Source organism: Harmonia axyridis, chromosome 5, assembly GCF_914767665.1.
Source record: "Harmonia axyridis chromosome 5, icHarAxyr1.1, whole genome shotgun sequence".
In the NCBI taxonomy this organism is placed as follows: Eukaryota; Metazoa; Arthropoda; class Insecta; order Coleoptera; family Coccinellidae; genus Harmonia; species Harmonia axyridis.
This window is the reverse complement of record NC_059505.1, coordinates 30,527,572-30,553,735: the sequence shown is the minus strand read 5'-3', so window position 1 is coordinate 30,553,735 and position 26,164 is coordinate 30,527,572. Positions and strand designations below refer to the sequence as shown.

Below are 26,164 nucleotides of genomic sequence, written 5' to 3'. Positions count from 1 at the left end.
ATAAACTAAATAATGAAGCGTATGATACAATAGGAATATTCAATATGCATCTACATTTTATGTGGCTTTAAATCGAGAATTCCTCCGTCGGCTCCGTCCGCCGTTCAGAGATTTTCTTGGAAACTGTTAGACCTCGTTGTACGAAAGTTGGTCATTGATCTGTTTGATTTAACTCAATACTTAAAACTTAGGGAGCTCTAAAGAAACATTTCAGAAAGATTAATATAACATAAAATGATGAAAATGAAACTTTGTAATAGTATGAATGATGACATCCGAAAGAATAGGTATATAGGTATACCTATTTCGCGTCCTTAAAGATTAAGCTTTAAAACTCCTCTGTTTGATATTCATATGTGGTTTTTGAGCTAAGCTTAGATATTTGTTACAGAAAAAATAAAAAATTAACTATTATGAAGGATTCTTGAAAAAAACTTCATTATTTAATTTGCGCTTATCTTCGCTTTTTCTAATAAGAAAATCAAACATGAAACTTTTTGAATTGTACACATTGGGAATAGTAGATAAACACAAAAAGAATAAAGTTAGGAGAGAGGAAAATTGGAAACAATTAAAGAAAATATTTATTTTTGTCAGTAAAGTAAAGATTTATTCGACATGAATTAATTTCTCAACCACTTATTTCCTTTTGAAGATGACAAAACACGTATTTATCTTGTAATTTCTGATAGGTATAACCTATGACCTGAATCATTCGAATAATTGTTGAGAAATTCTTCTTAACGATTTAGTTAGTATCTGTAATATCACTCGAAGAGTTAAGATATCGTAAAATATTCGCAATTTGATTTCAAACATGTATAGTCGACTCTTGTTAAAAGTGAATAGACATTTTCAATCAAATTATAAAGTGTTGAGCGCAAGAAATTTGAGTGTCAGTAATGTACTTAGAATTGATGAGAATTTATTCCCTAAAAGAGATGAGTTTACAAGTCGACACATTGGTCCTAGGGACATAGATATAATAACTATGTTAGATAGCTTAGGATTTAAAGTATGTAAACGAAAAATAATTAAATATTCCATTTAAACTAAAACACTCTTCAACTTTTTCAATGATGCATAATTTTGTCTACACTCATTTCAAAGGATTTCTTCGATACCATAAATGAATTTTAATTTAATAAACTTATTCAGAATAGATATTCATTTTCGATCTGTTTCATTAAACTGCATTCAATGAAGTTTGAATATGAAAAAAATAATATACCTAATGAATTTAGCCAATAATAACATGTTTTGAAAATATTCAATATATGTACCGATATAGAGCGAATTAATTCATTATTAATGAAAATCATGAATTCGATTATCATGAAAATTCAATCAAAAAATGATTGAATGAGAGTGCAAATTTTTTAACTCTTATTCCATATAGTTATGTTCATTGTATTTCTCTAAATTGCAGAGTTTAGATGAATTAACCAACAAAGCCGTTCCAAAGAAAATAAGATTAGATAAACCTCTTGATATTGAGGAACCTTTAGGTGAGTAATTAATACATTTCACAACGATCATTTTTATTCGCACTCATAATCTTGGTAAGCTTGTTTGACATTAGAAGGAAGTATAGATATACAAATTTCTCATTTCAAATATTCATACAAATGTACTCAAATGTGCTCATGTTTTGATGAAAATTTTCATATTTTATTATCATAGTGAACAACAATACACTGATGATATTTCATCATTATACTGTGAAATATTCCATCTATTTGAATAAGATCCCCAGCAGAGCTTTTATCTTATTGACCCTATAAGAAATGATGGAATCAGAGGTCAACGTACAATCATATTATTCTTTCTTTCCTAACTTCTGGGGATTCATAATTGTTTACAATATTTTGCAGGGGAATACGAGTTGATCAAGAAAATAACAAATATCGCTGAGAAAAATCAAATATGGAGGTCCTATATAGGTATGGGATACCACAATTGCTGCGTGCCTCACGCATTGATGAGAAATATCTTCGAAAATCCAGGATGGACCACATCTTATACACCATATCAACCAGAGGTTTGTTGAGTTATGAAAGTACCTGAAACAGATTATTTAAAAAGCTTGCTTCAAAGAATCTATATCAAGTTGAAACAACTGCCGGTTATACTCATGGAAAGTTTGAGTGTCATTGCATTATCATTTATTAGGGAAGAGTCCTGCTTTGAAATCGATAAGATGAATTTGAACAAAGCATACATCTTTTGTGTTTTATTAACCACTTTTTGGTACTTTTTTGACATAGTAGTCTTATGATTTTAGTGGAAAATCATCAAATACCACCAATCAACTCTGTTGCATTTTTTTAACAGATTGCCCAAGGTCGACTGGAAAGTTTTCTGAACTATCAGACCATGGTTTCTGAATTGACAGGATTGGACGTCTCCAATGCTTCCCTACTCGATGAAGGAACAGCTGCAGCTGAAGCACTGTCTTTATGCTACAGACACAACAAGAGGAAGAAGATGCTCCTCTCTGACAAATTACATCCTCAAACAATATCTGTCGTGGAAACAAGATCGAAATCTTTAGGATTAGAAATCGAGGTTGGCAATGTATTCAATTTTGATTTTAGCAATCACGAAATTGCTGGTGTTTTGTTTCAATATCCTGACACTGAAGGAAATGTGATGGATTTCTCCAAAGTTGTCGAGGATGCCCATGCCAACGGTAAGCATCACATCACAGAAATAAATACGTAATAATATTTCATCTTCCTCAGGAACCCTGGTTTGTTGCGCTACTGATCTTCTAAGTCTAACTCTCCTACACCCACCAAGTGATTTTGGAGTAGACATTGCAATAGGAACCTCTCAAAGGCTTGGAGTTCCCCTAGGTTACGGTGGACCTCATGCTGGATTCTTTGCTTGTAATCAATCTTTGGTTAGATTGATGCCAGGAAGAATGGTTGGTGTAACAAGGGATGCTGCTGGTCGAGATGGATACCGATTGGCTTTACAAACGAGAGAACAGCATATAAGAAGAGATAAAGCTACTAGCAATATCTGTACCGCTCAAGCCTTACTTGCTACAATGTCAGCAATGTTTGCTGTCTATCATGGACCACAAGGTTTGAAAGATATAGCTAGTAGAGTGCATAATTTGTCTTTGGTGAGTATTTGAACTTCCTTCCTTCTTCATAGAACTAATAGATTTTTTTAAGGTGCTTAATTATGGACTACAAGAAGATGGAAATCAACAAGCCAATAAATTGTTTTTTGACACCCTTAGGATTCATCCAAGGATAGGTGTGGAAGAGGTTAAAAAACGTGCAAATGAGAAAAAAATCAATTTACGTTACTATGACGATCAAGGAGCTGTGGGAGTATCTTTAGATGAAACAGTTACTGTAGAAGATGTTAATGATCTTTTTTATGTATTTGGTAGTAATCACACAGTAGAGGAATTAACCCAAAGCGCGTAAGTTACATACTTTGTCGTTTTATAGTGTCTAGATATTCAGATTTGGGGTTTTTAATTTTCAGTTTGAGACCTCGTGTGAAGGAAGCCTCCATCAGTAACAGCCCTTTCAAGAGAACATCACCCTTCTTAACTCACCCAGTTTTCAATTCGCACCATTCAGAAAACAGAATTGTTCGTTATATGAAGATATTAGAAAATAAGGATGTTTCACTAGTTCATTCCATGATACCTTTAGGATCTTGCACGATGAAACTGAATGCAACCACAGAAATGATGCCATGTTCTTTCAAGCATTTCACTGACATGCATCCATTTGTTCCTGCTGAGCAGGCTCTTGGTTACAAGCAGCTTTTTGAAGAGTTGGAAAGGGACTTATGTGCAATTACTGGCTTTGATAACATCAGTTTTCAACCAAATAGTGGTGCACAAGGAGAATATGCAGGTTTGAGAGCCATTCAATGCTATCAGGAAGCGATAGGAGACGGTCAAAAAAATATATGTTTGATACCCGTGAGTGCCCATGGTACGAATCCTGCAAGTGCCCAAATGGCAGGTATGAAGGTGAGTATTATTGAAGGTTTATCATGTTTTTGCTCGCTTCTTAATAAGCACCTAAGTTGAGTAATATTTGCTCGTTTTAAGACGTAGAAATCTTGATTATTTATTCAACTTTTTTGTGTGAAATATACAATATCGGCACTTGCTAGTTGTTTGGGTGCTAATGCATCTAAGGGATAAACAACTTTCTGAACTACTTCAAATGTGAATCAGCTTGAAAGGTAGATCGGTGGCACATCTTGTTTTAGTGAGAAAGGAATAATAATTTTACTCAAACTCGCTGACATATATTTTATGTTCATTTATCGGCAATAAAAATGTCGATTGAAAGTAGTTCAAATACCAAAATTAGAGAGTAAAAGCTCTTGAATCTTGAATCCTTTCTTCAGGTTGAAGCTGTTAAGGTGAAACAAGATGGTTCAATCGACATGGATGATTTGAAGAGCAAAGCTGCAAAATTCAGTGGCAGACTATCATGTTTGATGATAACTTACCCTTCCACCTTTGGCGTGTATGAAGAAACTATAGCTGATGTCTGTGATATAATACATAAGAATGGTGGTCAAGTCTATATGGATGGAGCTAATATGAACGCTCAGGTTGGACTGTGTAGACCAGGTAGGTAGGATTTTTTTAAATATGCATATACAAAAATTTGAATGTTGAAAATTCCAGGTGATTATGGTTGTGACGTATCTCATCTGAATCTGCACAAGACTTTCTGTATTCCTCATGGTGGTGGGGGACCTGGTATGGGTCCTATTGGAGTAAAATCCCACTTAGCGCCATATCTACCAGGACATCCTGTTGTAAATCCCTTGGGTGAGAATGGTACCACCAATGGTGGAGCTGTGAGTGCTGGTCCATTCGGCTCTGCAGCCATTCTTCCAATCTCATGGGCATACATCAGGATGATGGGTGCTAGAGGCTTGAGAAAAGCTACCCAGGTTAGTTTTTCTATAAAAATCAACAGCACAAAATTGAAAACTTCGTTTTAGGTCGCCATTCTTAACGCCAACTATATGTCTAAAGTTCTGGAGCCATACTACATAACACTATTCAAGAGCCCCACCACCAATTTGTGCGCTCACGAATTCATTTTAGATGTGAGAGAATTCAAGAAGACTGCCCATATCGAGGCACATGATATCGCTAAGAGGCTGATGGACTATGGTTTTCACGCCCCAACTATGTCCTGGCCAGTTACTGGTAAGTTTTAAATTGTTTTTCTAAATCCATACTACAATATTTGTATTCTAGGAACCCTGATGATTGAACCTACAGAATCTGAAGATAAACAAGAACTTGACCGATTCTGTGACGCTATGATCAGTATAAGACAAGAAATAAAAGATATAGAAGAGGGTAGGATGGACATTAGAGTTAATCCGTTAAAAATGGCTCCTCATACACAAGAACAAGTGACGAGTTCAACTTGGGAAAGACCCTACTCTCGAGAACAAGCAGCTTTTCCTGCACCTTTCGTTAAACCAGAAGTTAAGGTGTGGCCTACTGTAGCAAGAATAGACGATATCTATGGTGATAAACATTTGGTTTGTACATGCCCACCTATCCTAGATGAATATAATTATTAAGTAAGCAAATGTGTGTTCACTAAGAAACATTTTGTTCAATTGAAATCATTATCTACTTTTCACAATTTCTAAGGTCATAAAAAATGATACAAACCATTGTAATTAACATAAGGAAGTTGAGGTTAAGTTAGGTTAAGATTATTGTAAGTGGAATTATAGAATTTTTGGACAATCCTAGAAAAACGATTGAAAAAGAAAACTATTTATTGAATTATTTTCAACAACTTTTCATGGAAATATATAATTCGCTAACATTGTTTTTATCGAGAACAGATGTGGCACAGCGCATACTTATGGAAAATACTTAACTTATCTAGTAATCACAAAATTTATGCTTTACATCATTTGACGAATCTAATTGTCATTCAACATATATAAATGGTTGTGAATCGATGAATGAAATAAATATGTGAAAAAGAAATTGAATAGAGAAAAAAGAGAAGAAAAGTTTAATGTGATGATGATTGAATTATTTATGAGTGATTTCAATTTTACTTCGTGGAATCGCCGAAATGAATGATGTAGATTTTTTAAAAACTTATATATTCATTTGTTTTTGCTTCCATCTGCCCTATCGAAAACACTGGAATACAAAATTGACTTGATTATGAATGGAATTAGTTTGAATTTTTTTGTCGCTTAGGATTTCATTCTAAAAATATTCTATTATGCGAACAATCAGGTTATTAATGATATTCTGTTTGAGAAGCGGAATTTTCGCTGATTATATTCATTCAGTAACAAAACAGTTTCAAATTTTTTCACCCACATACATTTCTGTAAATATATTTGATTAAAAGTTTGTTGTCTACCTTATTTTCGATAATCCCGACTATTTTTATATTAAAACGCTGATTGTGATTAACGAAGAGAATATACACTGCATGGTTCCATCTATATACTTAGATCAATTATATCGACAGCAGCTGGCATAAGAGTAGTTGAAGCTTTGATTTGAAAAGGACAGTGCAAAAATTCACATAGTTTTTCTTTTTGAATAGAAGTTTTTCACGTTTCTAACCGTTCTTGTCAGTCTTCTCAGATGCCTCAGTTTAATTCCTTCCAGATGAAGGTCATTCCAAGGACAGAATAAATTAGAAGATCCAAAAGTGCCATATTGAAAAAGTGCATCACGTTAAATATTTCCAAAAAGATTTATCCTCGAAAAATTGAAGCTTATAACTTGAAATATTCCTATAATACTGAAGTAGAAACGAGCTCTTTAGAACAATAGCACGTCACAACCACTATAAGTGTTTTTAAACAATAAAACATGTCATCATGTCTTACAATAACACAATAACTACACTCAATCATTTTGTAAATATTCAATAAAATAAATTATTACATAAGAAACGCTTTATAAGATCATAATATAGCCGATACTAAGCTAGGGCAGTCTTTCAATTATTGAGAAATCACGTAAGGCTGATGTAATTTGTCACTTTTTGTATAAACCAAGCTTTACACCAATCTCCTTGTTCTGCCTCGAGCTCAGAGGTATAGGAAAAGGGTTGAAGACTTTTGTTGGTGATTTAGGAGAAGGACTACCACGTCTTTCATCGAACCTCAGTAATGGAGAAGATCTAGAAGAGTACGAACCAGTCGAGGAGAATTTTGGAGATGTAGGTCTATATTTGAAGTCATCCTGCTCCAAATATGATTTGCGCGTGTCTTGGTTTCTTATTTCAGATTGTTCTTCAGTTGATCGGTTCCCAGATGGACTTCTGAAAAAAATATGCGCCTCATCTGGAGATCCCAAGGGATCTCTAGGGTTATCGAAACGTTTCTCTGGGGATGTTATGGAAGCGGACAAGCCTCTGAATGCCAAATCTAAGTTTTCACTCGAATCTCTGGCACTTTTAGACGATTCCGAAGAATCACCATAAAGCTTTCTTTCTATTCTATCTTTAGATACTCTATAGTTTCTGTATTCTGAACTGTCACGAGGGTCATCGATTTCAAAGTTCTTTTTTGGTGATTTACTCCTCATTTCAGTTATATCTTCACAAAATGCACCTTTCACATCATCTCTGGCGAGATTACACGTTCTCCTTGGAGAATATCTTCTATAAGATTCAGAATCTCTTTCAGGAGATGGTGAAGATACTCGACTAGAAATGGATATACTTGACTCATTGAGAGGTGATGTCAGATCTCTTGAATTGCTGCTGCTAAGCCTTGATCTTGGTGGAGACAAAACATTACCATCATAAGACGTATCTGGTGACTTTATCCTAAATCTTTTAGTATCTTCTTTTTGTATATCTTCATCTATAACCCTGGAAGATGGAGATGAAGTTCTTTCCATTAAATTGTTGGCTGATAAGCTCCTCCTATCATTGACTTCCTCAGTTTTTTCGATAGAATTGGTTGCTGATAAACTTTTCCTTTCAAAATTAGGGGTTTCAAGTTTTGAGGTATAATTAGCGGTTGTTAAGGCCGATATAGATTCGATAGTACCTGCAGATTTGTTAATATCCGACAAGAATTTCTTTGACCATTCATTGTCAATACTCGATAACAAAATATTAGATTCCTTTTCCGAATTTTTTCTACTTTCAGAAAAGCTTACAATCATATCTGGAATTGTTGCTTGTGTATCATCAAAATATCTGGAGGAGGTGGAGCTTTTCAAATCTTCGTTTTCCGTGTGTTGGGGAATCGAGTCATTTTTCATTAATTTTGAATCCTGCAGATACTCTGTGTTTCGGTTCAGATCAATTTTTTCCAACCATGGTCTTATTTTATCATCTTCGATCACTTCATCAAAATTGATCAATGTATTTTCAGAGGACGTACTATCGAAGTTATTCTTACTATTAGGGAATTCAGTGAAACCAGATATAAGATCTATCAATTCATCTTGATTGGTGAATGTTTTAGATTCAGGTAACTCTATATCCCCTTCCTTCGATTCGTCCTTCTTGGTATTGAAAAGATCATCACATTTTTCGTTAAGACATTTGCTTTTCGTCAATATATCTTCGTATTTTGAGGGGAAAATGTATTCATTCTCATCTCCAGGAGTTTTGGGTGAGTAGTTTGAGATATCTGGATATGATTCCATTTTTGAACTTGACATTACTTCTTCGGCATTATAACTTGTGGTTTCTGACCTGGATGTCGATCCGTATTCCATTTCATCTGCTGCAAAACAAGGACTCTTCTTCGAGTTGGATTCTTCTTCAGTATCACAACCGGTTTCTGTAGCTGGTGGAGACAAACTGAGTCTAGATTGACACTGCAGGATTCTGTGTAGAATCAACGAATTTTCTTGAATAATTTGTAAGGCTCTTTCACTGTTTCTTCTAGACAAACTAACCCTTTTATTTTCACCATCTTGCTTCAAACTTTTAACGCGATCTTCGAGAAAAAGCTCGAAGTCTACAGAGTCATCTTCAGAGTCTACATCGGCAATTTTCTCTATGTTGAAATCACTACTAACTAACGTTTCGAAAATATCACCGCTTTTTTGATTTTCTATATTGTCTATTTCGACTAAACTAGTCGGAGTGTTTTGAACATCTTCTTCGACGTTTGAGGTATCACTTTGTTTGGGATTGTCTTCAGGAAGATCAGGGACGGGCGATTTTCGATTCGCGTCATCCGAGCATTCACTTGGAGGATTGTCATCGTCGCAAAGTTCAGTATCTGACGATGATGAACTGGATGGTTGTTTCGTATCCTTCCAGAGAAGTGTGGTGGGTACTCTGGCAGGTGGAATACTTCCTGAAATTAAAGAAGTGTTGAAGAAGAGCCCCAATTGGGTTTTGTGGTACTACCTTTAGGAGGACCGAGTCGTTTCGCAGGTACCAAGGCACTTTTGCCAAGAAGAAGGTGATTCATTGCTACAGGAGCTTTAGGAGGTGGTTGTCTGTTGATTGCTGCTGAGAAGATGATATGAGCTTGTCTTTGCCTCTGTCTCAGCTTCATATATTGCTTTTTGAGGGTGCTGATGTCGAGAGCAATCCTAGAACCAAGCATGAATGAAATGTTTCATATTAACTAATCTCTTACCGTACCTTTCTTTAGGATATATCTTCAACTGTTTCTCGGCAAATCCCAAATTTGCTGGTATAGGACCAAGAGGATTGATGTTGAAAAGATAATGCTCCCTCAAGCTCTTCAGCTCGATGAGCGGCCCAACAGACACAACTGCTTTTATAAGAGTGTTAGCGTCTATAAGATTATTCTCGAGAAGTTCTGTCGTCAAAATACCCATGATACAATAGAACTCGTCAGCACTTCTCACCCTTAGAATCTTTTCTGCTAGAGTCTGCCATATTGCCAATGCTGTACGAAGTAAAATTTCGTTTCCTTCAAGAAGTATCAGGTCCCAGATTCGAAGGACTGAGGGTTGAGGAAGACAGTTACAAAAGAGAGTGAGAAACCTGAAGGAGAGAATTCAAGATAGGAAGGAAATATGAAATGTATCCAATGGAGTTCCAGGACTCACCATTGCATGGTGAAGACGTTCGTGAGGGGTGGTTCGTAGCTAGTAGTTCCTTCTTTGGACAAGTTTTGAAGTAGGTCCAAGTGTTTGGATAATCTAGGTAGCCTAGTTCTCAGTAGTTCTCTGAAAACAGCCATATCTACGGATAGTCCTCGGAGACTATCAGCAAAGTAGGAGTCAGGAAGGACACCCTCTATGAGGTAGATCATCAGCTTTAGGGCATCAGTTTCACTCTTATCAGTTACTTGCAGAATAAGGGCTGCTAGCATGTTGAAACCTTGGCAGTAACCTGCAGATATAGAAGAAGACAATCAGGTAATGATATGCATATTTACTAAATGAAATATAGTACATAAGGTACTAGTTGTTGAAATATATTTGTATATTAAGAGGGTAGAATAATATTTTTCTCTAACCACTTTTTTAATCACATGATAACAGTGTGTTCTAGACAAATTTCCGAAGTTTTTGAGGTTGGGGTCTTTGATAAATAATTCATGTAAAAATGCTGAAGATGCCAAATGTAAGTATCCCTATGTTAAACGAGATCTCAAACTTCATCGTTATTATTCTCATTAGGTATGAATATGTAAGTGCTCGGTTTGGCTAGAACTAGAACCTTGTATTACACCGGGATTCGAGATTGTCCTTATATTAGGTGTACAACTTTGCTTCTGCCGTTTTGCAATATATGTCTGTGGCGGTTAGTGGTAGTCGAAATAAATAGATCGTAGATTTCATACAATAAGCTTGGGTATTTGTTATAATAACGCTATCGAAATATTAGTCGATTTGTGTCTGCATCATAAAGTTATTCTCGATTAAACATGTCAGCTTACTAGTCAAACCTCGAAATTTGCGGGAGGTTTGAATTTTCTGCTTTAATATGAAGAAATCTGCGATTGAGGCTCATCGAATGCTCTGAAATACCTATGGTGAGGCCGCTATTAGTGAAAGAACGTAACGATAGTAGATTCAATGCTGCAAGAACGGTGATTATGACGTCGAAGATCAGCATGACAGTGGAAGAGAGAAGGTTTTCGAAGATGCAGAATTGGAGGCATTACTTGATCAAGATTCGTATCAAGCGCAACAAGAATTGGCAGGATCATTGGAAGTGACGCAACAAGCTATTTCAAAAAGCCTGAAAGCCTTGGGAATGATTCAGAAACAAGGAAATTGGACGCCGTACGAGTTGAAGGCTAAGATAAAGAAGATATCTGCATCGCATTGTGACTGGAGACGAGAAATTGGTTCACTGCGATAATCCCAGCGCAGAAAAACATGGGGATACTTCTATGTCGACGGCCAAACCGAATATTCACGGTTTCGAGCTCATGCTCAGTATTTGATCGGACCAGCTCAGCGTAGTGCATTATGAGTTATTAAAACCGACTGAAACAATCACAGGCGATCGTTATCGAACGCAATTAATGCGTTTGAGCCCAGTATTGAAAGACAAACGGCGGCAATACAACGAGAGATATGATAAAGTGATTTTACAGCATAACAATGCTGGACCCCATGTTGCGAAAGTGGTCAAGACATACTTGGAAACGTTGAAATAGGAAGTCCTACTCCAATCGCCGTATTCTTCAGTTGTTGCTCCTTCGGACTATCACTTGTTTCGATTGATGGCACACGGCTTGGCCGACCAGCATTTCCGTTCTTATGAAGAAGTACATAATCGGACCGATTCGTGGACTGCTTCAAAAGATGACCAATTTTTTCAACGCGGGATTCGTACGCTGCCCGAAAGATGGGAGAAAGTAGTGGCCATCGATGGACAATACTTATATAACCAGTTTTTTGCAATAAAGCCTTCGAATTCCGGAAAAAACGGCGGGAGCAAAGTTGCACTAGGCGTACAACTTTGCTGTATTGAAATTTTTGGATGGTTGGTTTTTAATTAAATACTACAAAATAATTTTCAGATAACCATTTTATTGCTTAGTGAATTTTATTGATTCCCTGCAATTTGGTACGAAAGGCCTGAATTCATCGATTCATATTGGTCAAGCGTCGTCGAAGTCTAGTGTGCAAACAAGCTGAATTGATTTTATAGGTTCCGTAAATTGAATAAAGATATGGGATTTACTTTAATCCCTCGCTATAACTTAGGATTAACGATACGATTCGACAGTCTTTTAAGGTTTTTCTGTGTCTGTACATGTGAATTGCCGCTTTAGTGGAATTGTTTGATTTATTTTTCCTCCTGTTTCCTCATTCGGTTTTCTCAGCAGAAGCATAATATTTATATATAATTTGATTGAATGCGTGGACGGAAATGAAGAGGAATGAAAACATCGAAAATACCGGATATGAATCTCAATTAGTGTTTACTTGAGTGTACAGGGTGAAGCACTTAACAATTTTATTGAAGCCTTCATCGTAACTAATAAAATAATTTTCTTGAAATATTCTTGTGAATGCATTACATCAACTTCCTTTTATTCGAGATATTGATTTTTTGTGACTGATGAAATGTCTGCAATGCCGCCAATTGTGAAGACGAAAAATTTATTGGCAGCTCTGATTATCACTCCAAAATGTTGAATTCGATTATCCCGCTGAAAAATGGCATTTACTGATGCTGAAGTGCAAGAATAGATTTAATAAAATTGTGTTACTGATGGGTCCATATTTGCTGCACAATTTAATTGATCTTGACCTTTTCATCTGTTGTTAACATTGCTTATAATGAACTGTGGAATTTGATTTCATGCTTGGTTCATATCAAAATTATCGAGCTGATAAAGCCTGATGCTGGATTAATTTGGTTTGGATCGGAAACAAATCATCTTTGGGACTCGAAGAACTATTTTTGTTGTTCTGAAAATTGTTAACATAGTTGTGACCATTAAATATTTGTACCAAAATAGATATAGAGATGATGTTAATATACAAGAGAGCCTTAATTTCATGGAAAAAATTTCTAAGGCATACAAATTATTCCCACACTATAATGAAACAGCGCTTGAATTTATACTTTCTTCAACGTATGAGAATGGGAGGCATTATATAATATCAAGCAAAAAGTACAGGAAATGTTTTTGTTCTGAGCGATCGTAAATTGAAGTTGTGCATTGTCGATTCCGAATGTTGTTTGGAGTTATTTAAGCGGAATAAATGCGATTTTTTTGCATTGATATGTGGCAGTTGACGAAACAGGGAGTCATCACTACACCATGAATCAATGAGAGTCTCACCTGAGAGGAAAGCAGTCGGTGAATGCTGTTCCAAGAGACAAACATTTCAAACTGGCAAAGTTATGGCATCTATCCCGAAGTGTATTCGAGACGTGTCTGCTATATTGTTCAGTGAATATCTTGATAAAGGTGAAACCATAAACGGTGAATATAATGTTATTGGATTGACATAATGAATAAATTAAGATTTAACATCTTCAAATGCAAAATCAAAAATTCTCTTTCACCAAGACAATGCTTCTTGTCACAAATCGATGAAAACCATGGTAAAATTGAACGCAATGCGATTCAAACTGCTCGATTTTCCACCTTATGCTCTAGATCTAGCATTTAGTGAATACTTGTTTTTTGCAGACCTCAAAAAATGCTCCAGGGAAAGAAATTTGGCTCTTATGAAGAAGTGAATGCCGAGGTTGAAGATTATTTCGAAAGTAAAGACGAATATTTCTACAGAAAAGATTTTGAAAAGTTAGAGCAGCGTTGGAGTTCATGTATCACTCTTGAAGGTCACTCAATTCGATCAAGTAATTCGTTCAGAAAGAAATTAGAGATATTTCTCCTTTCAAGTCGCTTCTTTTATGGGGTTTTCACAAAATTTCTTCAAAAAATGATCTACATTGTAGTATTTCAATACTTTTAAGTTGAATAATAATAATAATGAATAACAAAATTATAATTTTGGTAACTTTCCTTTTTTTCGTGCAATAATTGGTGATATACCTAGTATTCCTAAAAAGCACTGATGTATTTTAAAAATATTCGTGAAGAATTTCAGAAAAAATCATTACAAAGCAGGCAAAAATCTAATATTGTGAAAGTTTTTGAAAAGACTCGTACTTCCTTCTGACGAAAATGGGAACTATTGTAATATTCCCAACTTCTACTGATCATTCAATCGTTATGGCAACAACGCACATTATTTGTGCCCCCCCGCCCTCCTCTGAGCAAATATTGACAGATCACGAGAATGTCACGTGGTGGTGTTCCCTCTTAATACCAATCAACCTCAAAAGTATCTCGAAACGAATCATAAAAAAAGATCAATATCTTTCAACCGTAAGAGAATAATTCCCGAAAGCAACTCACCTCAAAGTAATACCACCTCAAGTCCCCGATCTGCGTGACAGAAAACAATTCCACTAAACTCTTCCAATTTGATTCAAAAAGCCATTCGGTTGAATGGAAACATTACCTTACGCCTTGGATGGCACTTAATTGAATTAGGTACATTTGATACAAAAGCGACGTCAAAACCGAGATTACACATAAAGAAGCCAGTGTTTTAATGAGGTTTGCCTCAGCTCGAAAGCCGTTTCATTGATATTGGAAGGATACGGAAACCGGAAGATGTGGCCGAGATGAAAGCAATACATGGTATGGAGAGAAATTGATGTGATTGTATTTTTGGAAAAATTGGATTCACTTTCTCCCAATTCGATAGGATCTGTTAGGCCCCTTTCCTATTTTAGAAACCTCGCAGTGTAATTATTTGTTTTAGTTAAATTTCTCTATTTCTTAATTTTGATTTTATTTATCAATTTTCCTTCAAATCTGACTGTATCTACTAAGTCTTTCGATGGCATATGGATGATACAGATTTTCCTACAATTTTCATAATTCACATTTTCAACAAGTAACACGAAATATTCTACAAACGTTTCATTAAAGCTTCAACTTCTTGTTTGAAAATCAAAGACAAAAGATAGAAGACATCCAGAACCAGTGAAATACAGGTAGTATTTGAAGATTTTATCATCTCAAATATTAGACAATCCGCTAAATTCAAATTCTACATACCCATTATAAGAATCTGAATTAATAAGAATCAATTCCAATCAGGAGGAATTTGACTCGCAGTCTCTATGTCTATGTCTTTACACCAATCGAGTCAAAATAAGTTAAGTCGAAAGGGTTACCTACATATTTTCCTTTGAGCTTTCATAATACATGCAGTGTTAATAAATACAATAATATTCAATCGAAGACAACGATGTTAACGAGGCGCATATCAGGAGTAGTAAAAGAAATCCATTATTCTTCCAATGGATGGCTTTAGTTATCTGTATTTCGCGTTGTATAACTCCGATCGGATACCACCAGATTGCTGTAGAAAGATGAGATTTCGTACTACAAGAACTTCTCTGACAGTTTTGTAATTAGTTGACTAAGTTCAGTTTGAGCGCGCGTCAAAGATGAACACTAGTAAAAAGAAAATACGTTATACAGGGTGTTTCCTAAACATGCGGCAAAAATTCAGGGGGTTGTTCCTTGGACTATTCTAAGAATATTTTGTCCTTTGATGATTTTTGAAAAACCTATTTGTTTCGAAGATATAGGGGAAACAAAATTTCAGATAATAACATTTTATTATGAAAAATTACATGAAAATTCAACTCAACCTACAAAAACTGTTGAAAATGACCACCTCTAGCCAGCATACAAGCATCCAATCATCTCCTCATTGACTGCCGAACCCTTTCAAAATCACTAGGATCATTTCTTATTAAGTTACAACCAGCAATGATCCGATTTCGCAAGTCTTCCACATTTTCTACTGGAGTGGTATAAACTAATGATTTTAGATGGCCCCATAGGAAATAATCTAAGGGGTTTAAGTCCGGGGAACGAGCAAGCCATAAATGAGGTCCACCTCTTCCAATCCAGCGATCTGGATTTATTTAAACTATTATTAATTTTAAAAATATGAAAAATGTTGTTCGCCCTGTATCTTCGAAAAAAAGAGGTTTTTCAAAAATCATCCAGGGACAAAACATGCTTGAAATAGTCCAAGGAACAACCCCCTGAATTTTTGCCGCATGTTTAGGAAACACCCTGTATATATTATAGTTTTTCTTCGATAAATGCAAGACAAGCGGCTGAAAATGTAAGTAGTGTTTATGGTCTTGACACTGTTATAATCTATCACGCGCTATTTTGATTTTATCGATTCCGGAACTAAACAGTCATCAATTGGACTGTCTGAAGGAAGCAATCGCCCAGAAGCGGCTAGCTTTGGCCGATAGGAGAGGAATTGTGTTCTATAAGGACAACGCACAGGCCACACACATAGTGACTCGCAAGAAGCTATGGGTTGGCAGGTTATTATGCATCCACCTTATAGTCCAGATCTGGCACCAAGTGATTACCATTTTTTTCTTGTCGAAGGCGAACAATTTTGCTGGTGAAAAATTCGCTTCAACAGAGGCTTGTGAATGTCTTAATTTTTTTCCAAAAGGAACAAGGGCTTCTATGAGATAGGCTTAATGATATGGTCTTCAAAATGACAACAAGTTATCAAAGAAAACGGCGCAGAGGTTAAGTAAAAGAAGCTATGCTAAACTTCGCCTCTTGATATGTATTTTTCTCTTCTTTAATAAAGGCAATTTATTATTATTATTACAAAATGGATAAGAGAGGAGGCATACAAGCCTATAACTCTCAGGAAAAAATACAGAAAAATTTACATAACCTTAAAATAAAGAAAATGGAAAACGACATTGGAGTGCATCCAACAGATTTTTAAAAGTATTCACACTTTGAGGCGCACACTATCCTTTATTATTATTATTATTTGAAGCCTTGTTTTTATGCAAAAAATAAGGGTTTTCTTTTTTATATTAGCACGCAGGCTATTGCTATGTACTGCTCTCGAGTAGTAGACAACTACTACAAGTTTGGTATTCGTGTATTGAGTCCAAAGGTTTGTAAACCTTAAGCGGGTATCACATAGATGGTGAAATCCTACTAATTTATTATCGATTGATAACAAATTAGTAAGATCCCACTACTGGGTGGGATTCAAAATGTTTACTTGGGTTCTTGTGTCAAATGTTGGAATCCCTCGATTCGCTTTCTGTATTTAAATCTAATTCAGATGCCGAAGTTTGAACTTCATTATTATATCTAATTAGGTAACAAAAAAAAAAGTCGAATAGTGGGTACTTCAAAAAATGAAATGCTCATGGAGAAATTTCTTTGAGAAAAAAATGTGTGGTGAACGATTCATAATCTATGCTCGAGAATATCCGCCTGTATACATTCCTCAATTTTTGAATCACTCTTCTATATTATGAAAAATGTATGAATATGTTGAATATTATTTCCGTCTTTTTTATAATTGATGATTCTCATCTGAAAAAATAAGTTTATTTTTTATTCACTTTTATTGGTATTCATAAATTAAAAAAAACTGTACGATTCCTAGCATTACGGCTGCGTTCGACACGATTCGTAATCTATGTATGTAGTGGCATAGTATAAGGAAAGGATAGTAAGCCAGTGTAGTGATTTTTTCGATTTTGTTGATGTTGAGCGCCATCTAGTTGTACTCACGTTTTACTCGAATCTTACTGTCAAAAATTGGTCCCTAAAGTGGAGCCCTCTGAAAAAATCGGTGTTATTTTGAAGAACTGAAATATTTGAAATAAAGTGGTCAGAAGATTTCTATATTTTGATATTTTTTCTGCTCTGTAATAAGCATTTACGCCAGTGGCATGTATTTGTGATAACTTAATAATAACATATAAATTGTTGGCAATGTCATGCGAACCCTTTTCAACCACGCCACTGAATGAATTATCGTATTATTTCTGCGCCATCTATAGCTCATGAGTCAGCGCTATCTATTATCGAGTTACTTCTCTAAATCCAAATCCAACTACAGTAGCGACCCCTGGTGACTATTTCCTTGCCGTCAAACGGCGGTTGGCTTACTATCCTTTCCTTATACTATGGTAGTAGGTATTGTCCCAGTCCTACCTTTTGCGATGCTTTTGTTGGTATTGTGAAACTGTCATCTACCAGGAAGTTCTAAGTTACGCATGTGCAACAGATACATTGGGAATTCCCATGGAACCTTAACACAACCTCAACACCTGTTATAAGGATGTGAGGACCCAAAGACCGACTTTTTTTTTATCTAAAACCTAACCTTCGGAACGATGAGAAGATCTAAATATACCTCCTGTTTTATTCACGATTGACGCCGTGGCGGAAGGAAAACATGCCAATTCCCCCTTTCTCTTCAATCAGGGTGGATTTAATCGAATTAGGATTGATTATGATTGATTCGAATTCGGTTAGTGGAAAAGGGACCCTAATTAAGGCTGTTGCAAGGATGTGCGGACTAACATAGAAACATACACGAAACCAAAGTTGTTCTGGATGGCCTGATATACATTTCGGGCATGAAAAATCTGAAACCGTCTATGGTTTCAGATTTTTTTCATCCTAAAAGTGATACTCTCAAGAGAGCTGAGAGTTGGAAAACACAGGCCTAAGGCCTATGATATGTGGAAGAAGAAGAAGAAGATAATACTATATTTGACACGATAAAATTAAAATATAGAGCAAAACTGATAAATCAGTGAAAAAATTTTGCAAATCCACCAATAAATGACTGAGAAATAGATTATTTAAATTTACGTATTTTAGCGCGGAACGTCTTTGGTCTCCGACTCCTCTGTGACGTCACGCCACTTGCCTGTGATCGCTACACCACAAATTACGTTTAAATACTTAGCCGCGCCAAGGCTCTCGCGCCGTTTGAAGTTGTACAGTGTAGTTTTAACTCGAGTTTTGTTTTTATGTCACCATAATGGAAGAAGGCTAAGTGAAAGGACAAAGTGACAATTTGCCTAAAATAGATATATTTGCAGTGATGGAGTTTTTTTCTTCAAATCCATCTTAAGTCAGTGCTGAATCCGGTATGCATCAATTCTATCTAAGTGGACTGGATATTGACGGGCGTCATATCGTCATGTTTATGTTTTAAAACACGAGGGAGATAGTTCGCAATGTCAGTGGTGTAGTATGTTGTTTTTTGTGTGTGAATTTACATCAAAATATCTTCACACACATATGAAGTAGTTTTAGTTCCAATTAAGTCACGCCTCATTAATTTGCACCACTTCTTCCTTTGATTCATGTCATTTGGTACATGAAAAAACAATTTATTGGGGTTTTTAATTGTCGTGCTTGCACACATAGGCACAATACAATATTTGTAGGATTATTTTTTATTTCAGCCATCGTGTAACGAACAAAACACGACACGAACGGCACAAGTGATTGTACACCAATGAATTCGTAAGCACACTGCGAATACCAGTCGCCCCGTGTAAGTGGCGTGACGTCACACACTAGACGCTGCGTACTATGAAATTATTCTTCCAAGCGCAACTTCAAAGTCCCATAACTTTTTCATTTCTAGAGATATTTCAATGATTCTTCCACATTTTTGTTTCATTTTACTTAAATTTTTAGAATTTATCCTTAACAAAAAAATGTACCATTGTGGTAGACTTGGTAGCAAATTGTAATTCATTAAGAATCAAGTTTATATTTTATATCTCACCTACAGCTTTGTTCCATCTAGCGTATGCCAACAGGACCTTCTTTAGCAGAGCCTGATTTTCCTGTCCGCCTTCTCCGCAAAACAGGCTGCAACCTGTTCTGTGCAGGTCTTTCACTATTTGTACCCCCAGTTCTCCGTCTTCTGGATGAGCCCATTCGCTGAAGCACGTCCTCTCCACTCTGTTCCAGTCCACCTGCGAAAGAATTAAGCATTTCATTAAGTCTTTTCTTGAGAAAACATCGAGGAAGAAAAGAAACAGTTTAGCAAAATTAAATTACCATTGTTATCGCCAAAGAGAAATGAAACGGTGAACGAAAATAAGATGAGCACTTTCTGTTGATTATGAAAGAAGGCTTTTTCTGGATGAGTTGAATATGAAGTTGATTATAGTGGATTTAAGCAGTGATGGCTTCCAACGTTTCCAAGAAATCATAATGGACAATTCTTGTTGATTTTAATTACGCTCGTAGTAAATCTCTTGTGGGATGATCTTATCTGGAGTTAAAGCGCTCTTTCTACCGCTTTTTCATAATATTCCTTGTAGTGGAAGTGGAATGAATTTTTGTTTGTCTTACAAACTGTGATGTCACGCACTCTGATTCACGTCAAATCAAATCAAACTTTATTCAACACATTAAATACAATATTCATCATCAGTACCATTCTCAAATTGGTTATATTATTATAAGTCAATATCTGTAATTGCTATTTTCTTCAACCAACGGCTTGCTTCTATATTCAGATGCAATGATGCATCACTGAAGTAGACTCACGCTAGGCTAATGAAGCCTGTGTTGTGATGTTATATCTAAACCAGTAATGCATTCACCGTGTATGTTCTTATGAATGGCATTCGCAGCAGCGCAGTTTTATGATATGGTGGAGAAAATCTATACACTAAAACTAAAATAAAGACCAAGGTACAGACCAGGATTCGAATGGAATATGACATTATTTATATTGTTATTTTATATTTACGTTCTTTTATCTAAAATAATGAAAAACATCTCTTATTTTTATTATTCAATGTTTTCTTTTTCGATTTTCCTTGGCCCCTGTGAGACGTCTCAGATGTTTAGAGCTTGTACGAGTTAGGATAACCGCTTCGTTTTATTTGGACTAAATAATACAATTGACAGACAGAAAACAACCAGGTTGTTTAAGAATAACATAGAAGAAAATTTCGAGAGCTTATTTTTAACGTTCCTGCTTTCTCTTTCATTGCTGTTGTTCCTCGGTATTAGATTGCTACTCTTTTCGTCGTATTCACTTTAAATTACCATTTCTTGAAGTACCTATTCCATCAGTCTATCTGTAACTGATTTGTAATCGTTTTCCGCATTCTACTGAGATAGTAGATAGCGATGTCATCTGGCAGCTTGGCTATCTTGCATCTATTGATTTTTGGTATGTCTGTCATGTATAAGTTGAACAGCAGCGGTCCTATCACCGATTCTTGGGGAACTCCGGCTTCAATTTTTCTAATCGTCGTCCTGGTACTATCGATCAATTTGCTTAGTAATTTTTATGTAGTACATATAAAGTAGTAAAAACAATAGTACATCTAACAGTAAAAGCACCCCAGATTACTGTGGTGGTTCTGCTAGATTTAGCCAGCTAGTCCGCAAATGCCTCCTTGAGTTGAAGTTTGAGAAGAAACATTTTTCCTTGGTATCTTGGAAACCACAACATATAATAAAATGAGCTTTGAAGTATTGTTATAAACTTTCAAACTATACTCACTAATATTGAAATTCTTCCGAAAAAAGTGATCAGGGTAGAATAATATAGGGTTATATTATATATAATATCAAAATAAATAAACATAATCTTTCAATTACCTAATTTCTCAAAAACAAATTTTAGTTCTGAAACTAAAGATGCCAGGTTTTCGGCAAAGTTTTTATTATTGAATGTCAAAATCAGTATGATTCAGTCTTTTTAATGATGTGATTAGAATCACTCGCCCATAAAATATTATTTTTATTTATTTCAAAATTCATTTGGCAATTCGAAACGATTCTTGAATGGGCGTAAATTTTAAAATGGGGATAATAAACCCACCGCTACCCCTATATTCTTCGCCCCTGACTATTTGAAAACAAATTGAATTCTTATTTACAGGGTTAAAAAGTTGTAACATATCATGGGTTATTCTAATATCTTGTGGAGTTACTAAGATATTAGAAAAAACTATTTTTTTTTCAAATTCAACACTTCTTGTCAAGTAGCTTTTGCGACAGAGGTTCATGGGAACTTTTTTTTTAATGAAACAATTCGTATATTGAAATGAATGACAAAAAATAAACAAGTGCTGTCCACAAATAACTGAAATCTTTGTAAGAAAAACCGTATTTACTTTTTTGGTCACCGATTGTATCTGTCCAACCCCTTGACGTCCGTCAAAAAAAACACCTTTCAGACCTCCAGCAGAAGGTAGGCTATAAAAACGAGATAACCTTTATTGCTAACCCCCCTCAGGTTACGTCTGTCATTCATTAATGCCGCCCAGTATATTTGCCTTGCTCCCGTCGAAAAATGGTAATTTTTTTTATTATGCCTTGGGTTGTTTATGTAAATACCCACGTTGCATTATACGGACGCATATTGCCCTGCACGTCGAAATAGATTTGAGGTTGACGTAGGTTGATAAAAGTAGCTTTGTATACTCATAATGAGATTCTCACTGTGGCACATTGTTATCAGTTCGTTGTTCATATTGATCGACTTTGCAGGGACAATAACGTGTTATTTTCGGACGGCTTCTTCCATAGTTTGAAAAGGTTTTATTTTGTGCAATTCCACTTTGATGACCCTGAATCGAATATTAGATCTCATTAATTTGAAAAGGTTCAAAATGTGACAGGTACTGAATATTGTCTCTGTGATGCTTGATTGAGAATACTGGATTATTTCGAATATTATTTCTGTTTTTTGAGCGTTTGTTTTCAAAGCAGATCACCGTAATATTTAGTCATGATGTCAGTGATTTTCGAATTTTGAGCAGATTGTGGTCTTAATTATTTATTAATGCCGAATTCAATACTATTGCCGCTTGTCGCGCGCATACATTACATTCGAACGGAAGGACCTAATAGTCTGTTCAAATATAAGACGGAGCAATATAAACCAGTTCGCGCATAAATAGGATGAGGTATCTACTGTCCGCCCAGAGTCAAAATAAGACTAAGGATAGTTCACATAATCATTCAGTTTGTTCTCTACTCTATATTAATTTATAATATATCTCAACATAAAATATACCCCAAAAAGTGAAGCCCTATATTCGCTCTCTTACTATTCTGTGAAATAGATAAACAAATCATCCATTTACAAATGATATCCACATTCATTTGCAAGTACGATCTTGGCAGTCTGTTAGGGACGAAGAAAGGATATGATTTATGAGCGTTTGACCAATAACAGTTACCTTATGCCATAAAGTAATAAACATAGATAGAGGAAGTATACCCAATTTACATGTCCCCAACATGGTTAGGTTACGTTTTTGGTTTGTGATGTCTTTTTAAATCCACAATTTTACTATATCATTATGAATGGTTATTATATCATAATGAAATACATTTATTTGAGTGATTCCCAATTAAATATGCAAATTTGGATATTTAGAATCCGATATTTTTCTTGTCGAATTTATAATAAGCAGAATATTTATTATTTTTTGTATCAACGTGCTGAAATCAAAGGTTTGGCAACTTTTGCTCTCCTAGTGTCATCGGTTTTTTCATGTCGTCAGGCTCGCTTGACTTTTGTTTTCTGAATTTCTGATAAATTTAAGTATTCATCTCGATATATTTTGAGTTGATATGAAATGTTGATTCACTATGGGAGATAAGAAGTGCCTTCTTTGTGGAGAAACTCGCGAATTGAGTGAAATATCGTATCACTGATATGTTTTCATTTCCGCGCGCTTCATGTCAAATTTGATGGTTCATGTTGGAGACAAAATTTGATTACTGAAAATGACTCCCTCTATTTATGTTAATTACTCTGAGGATGATCCTGAATCGAATATTAGATATCATGTATTTGAAAGGGTTTAAAATGTGACTGGTGCTGAATATTGTCTCTGTGATGCTTGATTAAGAATATTGAATTGTTTCGAATATTATTTCTGTTTTTTTGAGCGCTTGATGTCACCCTATCAGTTCGTCATAATGACAGTAATTGATATTAATAATATTAATACCGAATTCAATATTGTCCGCCTGTTGAGCGCATATATGATAGCTTTCGAACGGAAGGTCCTATAGTCTGTTCGAATATAAGACCGAGCAATATAAATCAGTTCGCGCATAAATAGGATGAGGTACCTACTGTCCGCCCAGAGTCAAACTAAGGATAGTTCACATGATCATACAGTTTCTTTTCTACCCTATATTAATTTACAAAATATCTCAACACAATATATATACCAAGACGTAAAGCCTTACTCTTCTATGAAATGGTTATACAAATCATCAATTTATAATTGATATCCACATTCAGTTGCGAGTAGGATCGTGGCAGTCTGTTAGGATAAGATTTATGCGTGTTTGACCAATAACAGTTGCACTATGCGCAAATCCTGCGATTTACTTTGTTTATATTGCTCCGTCTTAGATTTGAACAGGATGATTTAGAATTTAGTATCAAGATTTCAAGGTCGTGTTTTTTAAATCACAATGAGACATGTGTTCGCAAATACTTCGTTACCGAACTGCAGGGCGTTAAGGTTTCACAATTTTTTTTTGTTTTTTCTTCATAGCTCTTCCAGTTTTTGAGATATTAAGATCAAATTTGAAATAAAGGTTACGTTTAAGGCTTTACATCATCCACTATGTAGAGTGATTGTAACAGGGGATTCTAACATATGAAATGAAGTCTATCTTTTGTTCATAAATTTATTTGTTATTTTTACGCATTCGCGATAGATATCGAGAAATGAGCAATGTCACTCAGTGACATTACACTCAGGAGGAATAATGTCTCAACTTGGATTTTGTTGGAATATGATCTTCTTATGTCAAAAATGTAAAAATAACAAGTATAAATTTGGGATAATTATATCATTTGGGATCAGAAATCGTAGTAGATTAGTCTCCACGTTGAAACGCATCTGAGTTATCACACTAACGTGATGGGTATACCCTCGACATCCTTAATAATTCTGCCAGTTTTAAACGCTGCTACAGGGACTTTTTTTTTGGGGAATGCCCAATTTGAATTTCACGGGGAGAATTGTTTGGAAACGTTGAGCTGATTAGTTATTTTCATTTCATCAGGGATATTAGCGAACTCATACTCGGCGGATTCATAAATGTTTCCCTTTGAAATGCCGCACATCGTCCCCAAGGATCGATATCCACATTTATCCTAACAATACATAAAAGGAAGACGTAGTCGTTTTCGAGTGAATATGGCCTGAATTTTTATGGGCAATTCGGTTTTGAGAGCTCAGAGACGGAGTTAATCATACTATTATTGAGTTCACATTCGGACGTATATGAACGAAATTAAATTAGGTGTTTATAGGATCCTATGGGGGGTATTATCACAAAAGTTGTTGGTATTCCTCATTCAGAGACATAGCTTATGTAAAAAACTTGAAATGCTACGAGGGCGGTTTGATAAGTCAGTGACTTTTTGAATAAAACAATTAAACATTTTATTATTCTACATAATCACCTTTTAGCTCGATGCCTTAAGTCCAGCGTTTTATAATTGTTTTCCCTCCAAATTATAGGTTTTCTCGAGGCTCTTGAAATAAGCGTTTGTTTCGGTAATGACTTCTTCATTCGACTCGAATCTCTTTTATTTGATTTTTGCGAAAGATTGAACATTTTTATGTTCTCATTCGTAATATAATAAGGACAACTAATTTTTCCGGAAAAAATCGAAACACATGCTAAGTAATAATTTAACAAGGAGCATGAGTGCTGTGGTAACAAAAATCCGAGTCGAAGACGAGCTTTTTGCACTTGCACGAGTGCTTCTCGATAAAAAATTGTAACTTTGCATTGGATTTTTTCGATTTCTTTCACAGGAAAAATTAAATGTCCGAATGGTATTCGACAAGACTATCTCATGAGACCATAGTCACTTGTTGTCGAAGGTTTTATAATATTTCAGACCATTTGAACAGCTGTCGAGTTCTGCCTCATGTAAACTCGAAAAAACTGCTGACAGGTGCTGCCATACAGTTTTTCCATCTAGAAACCATTAGTAATTTAAAATTGAACGTTTGTGATTGATGGAAATCAAAACGAAGAAAAGAGTCAGTAATTATATCCCGAGTGCTGGCAGTGCTGCTCTTCGTGCAGGCAGGGAAATATTCGATAATATGGTAAGCAAAAAGTATATGAAGCACTATTTCACTTAATTTTAATTGTATTGTTCGAATACTAACTGTAATTTGCAGGGCCGGCGCGAGTAATTTTGGTGTCTGAAACAAAGAATTTTTCGGCGCTCCTACTGAGAAAGCATTGATAACAACATGATTTCCCTCAAAAGAACCCTCCCCCAGAAAAAAATCGATTGATCGAA

The 26,164-nt window shown here is 35.4% G+C and overlaps 2 protein-coding genes across 5 annotated transcripts in view; one reads left to right on the top strand and one right to left on the bottom strand.

The window, feature by feature from the left end:
* The first annotated feature begins 751 nt into the window (after positions 1-751).
* On the top strand, positions 752-6,400 carry LOC123681334 (glycine dehydrogenase (decarboxylating), mitochondrial). Its single transcript, XM_045619679.1, has 11 exons — positions 752-1,015; positions 1,430-1,508; positions 1,875-2,041; positions 2,335-2,692; positions 2,745-3,133; positions 3,186-3,442; positions 3,508-4,006; positions 4,393-4,621; positions 4,679-4,950; positions 5,002-5,212; positions 5,264-6,400. Exons 1-11 carry the CDS (start codon positions 818-820, stop codon positions 5,596-5,598), a joined length of 2,994 nt encoding a protein of 997 aa, XP_045475635.1. The 5' UTR covers positions 752-817; the 3' UTR covers positions 5,599-6,400.
* Positions 5,785-26,164, bottom strand: part of LOC123681333 (dentin sialophosphoprotein) — a 41,267-nt gene continuing 20,887 nt past the window's right edge. For 3 of the 4 annotated variants that reach the window (XM_045619675.1, XM_045619676.1, XM_045619674.1), the window contains exons 5-9: positions 19,619-19,811; positions 10,058-10,343; positions 9,624-9,992; positions 9,384-9,571; positions 5,785-9,330 (exon numbers count right to left, since the gene is read on the bottom strand). In XM_045619675.1, coding sequence (XP_045475631.1) covers positions 7,040-9,330; positions 9,384-9,571; positions 9,624-9,992; positions 10,058-10,343; positions 19,619-19,811 — 3,327 coding nt within the window. In that variant the 3' untranslated portion in view covers positions 5,785-7,039. The remainder of the gene's footprint in view (positions 9,331-9,383; positions 9,572-9,623; positions 9,993-10,057; positions 10,344-19,618; positions 19,812-26,164) is intronic. The other variant, XM_045619678.1, reaches the window with a different exon arrangement.